Source organism: Gobio gobio, assembly GCF_949357685.1.
Source record: "Gobio gobio genome assembly, chromosome: 7".
Classification (NCBI taxonomy): Eukaryota; Metazoa; Chordata; class Actinopteri; order Cypriniformes; family Gobionidae; genus Gobio; species Gobio gobio.
This window is the reverse complement of record NC_137103.1, coordinates 54844986-54847485: the sequence shown is the minus strand read 5'-3', so window position 1 is coordinate 54847485 and position 2500 is coordinate 54844986. Positions and strand designations below refer to the sequence as shown.

The 2500-nt window shown below is 35.7% G+C and overlaps 1 protein-coding gene across 3 annotated transcripts in view; it reads right to left on the bottom strand.

The window, feature by feature from the left end:
• Window positions 1-2500, bottom strand: part of rab3gap1 (RAB3 GTPase activating protein subunit 1) — a 91973-nt gene that overhangs the window by 87957 nt on the left and 1516 nt on the right. For all 3 annotated transcript variants that reach the window (XM_079822416.1, XM_079822417.1, XM_079822418.1), the window contains exons 3-5: window positions 958-1033; window positions 747-879; window positions 592-670 (exon numbers count right to left, since the gene is read on the bottom strand). In XM_079822416.1, coding sequence (XP_079678542.1) covers window positions 592-670; window positions 747-879; window positions 958-1033 — 288 coding nt within the window. The remainder of the gene's footprint in view (window positions 1-591; window positions 671-746; window positions 880-957; window positions 1034-2500) is intronic.

The window sequence follows — 2500 nt, the reverse complement described above, 5'->3', positions numbered from 1 at the left end:
GTAGAATGAGGCATCTACGATCGATATATCTATGACCACGATCGTATTTGACCTCACTTGACGAAAGTTATGGCTGAGCTCAGAGATGATCACGCTCGTCTGTTAAGAGGTAAAATAATAGCATAAATACTGCTGGGTTTCTCTCAGAAACTGATGGTTTGTCTAGATAAGAGCCTTATTCATCATCTGGTGTCGTTTAAAGCCCTTTGAAGCTGCACTGAAACTGTCATTTGGACCTTGAACCGTTTGGAGCCCATTGAAGTCCATTATATGGAGAAAAACCCTGGACTGTTTTCATCCAAAACCTTAATTTCTTTTCGACTGCAGAAAGAAAGACATGGACATCTTGGATGACATGGGGCTGAGGAAATTATCAGCAAAAGTTTATTTAAAAGTGAACTAATCATTTAAGTCCGATCAGTTAGAAAAGATATAGCACACTAAGTCAGAACAATCTGAAGTTCTGAGCCGAATTTGGAGTTTGTAGAGTTAAAGCTCTAGGAGGAGTTAAGAGTTGTAAATTTTAGGGTCAGAAGACAACAGGATTTCAGTAAGTCTGCTCTCTCAAGCCAACTTAATTAATCTTCTTACCATCTGACCAGACAGTGAGCTCGAGGAGGAAAGTCATTGTTCATGCAGAGCAGGTCCTGCATGGCCAGCGGATACGCATCTGAAAGCAGAAGACACCGTTCAACACACGCAGGAGAGGTCAAAGGTCAGCTGACGAGGTCAAAGGTCAAGCGTACCTTCCTCGGGCTCGTCCCGGCCTTCACTCTCTGCGGACTCCTGTTTCAGACAGTGATGTGTAATGGAGAACTTGAAATCAGCGAAGTTAATCTCTAGACACGTCTCTTCCCAGGAGCCGCTGGTGTATTCGCCCTGTTAGCATCAACACTGTTAACTTCTGCAAAAATCGCTTCATACTTCATTCGTGTAGCGGTAATCATGGGTAATGACCTTCTCCGGTGGTTTCCCAACGCGACAACCAATCAGCTTCCAGTCATTGAGCACCTCCTCAACCCTGGATATGAATCTACAGAGACGCACGAGTACAAAACCAAAATGCTTTTCTTACTTAGTATTTTTGTCTTGTTTTCAGTCCAAATATCTAAAAAATCTTACATTAAGAAGCATTTACTAGACAAGCAGAAGTTTTTGTCTTGTTTTGGGGGAAAATAACTAAAAATTAAGGGAGTTTTTGCTTAAAATAAGCAAAATAATCTGCCAATGGGGTAAGCAAAATAATCATAAGATTATTTTGCTTACCCCATTGGTTTTTGGTTTTAGTTTATTTGCACAAATATAAAATATACACAATAAAAAAACTAAAGTACAATCCATATACTGTGCAGGAAGAGGCAAAAAACCCAAAGGGTTTATTTTAAAGCCTCCACCTAAACAACAACAAAAAACTAAATTGTAAATGTATATAACTGCAACAAGTTAATTACAGCATGTATATAATACATATGTGATATACTCAAAAGACAAACCATATTAAGTGCATGAGACATCAATAAACAAACAAACAAACAAAAAACACAATTACAAAGCAGCAATAAAATGCTTCTTTATTATAAAATTATTTTGCTTATTTTAAGAAAAAACTCCCTTAATTTTGAGCTATTTTCCCCCAAAACTAGACAAAAACGTTTGCTTGTCTAGTAAATGCTTCTTAATGAAAGATTTTTTTAGATATTTGGACTGAAAACAAGACAAAAATACTGAGTAAGAAAAGCATTTTGCAGTGTGTAAAATGGAGATAAGGAACATTTGCATTATCAAATGAAAGCTGAATAAATAGTTACTGTGCCGTCATATAAATACCAAACAATAGTGACCGTAAATGAACCAACAATGCAAAAAACAATAACAAAACACAAAAGTTACACATTTTAATGGACAAAAGCACAAAAAGCTTCCTGTTGATTTCATTTCATGTCAATGAATTGATCGTAAGTTAACGAAGTGCTTTAACTACATTTGCATTTTTCACATGAGTTTACCATCATCTGTCACTCAACACACACACTTGATCAATACATGTGCTCATTATTCAGGTTCATGTTCATGTTGCTGAAAATAACCGTCATCATCTGTGGTCTGAATTCATGTTGATGTCGCGTTAAAAACCGAAGCATAACAAACAATCGCTTGTTTCTATCAGAGCAAATAAAACGATTGTGAACATCTGCAGTGATTCCAGATGAAATGAAATAAAAGTTGAAATTATGACATACCAAGTCATATTTAATGACATGAAAAGTTGAAATTATGACGCCATATTTACGTCAAAAGTTGAAATTATGACATACCAAGTCATATTTATTGACATGAAAAGTTGAGATCATAACATGCTGAGTGATATTTACGTCACGAGTTGTAATTATAACATAATAAGCCATATTTATGACGTGAAAAGGTGAAATTATGACATACTAAGTCATATTTATGACATGAAAAGTTGAACTTATGACTAAGTCATATTTATGACATGAAA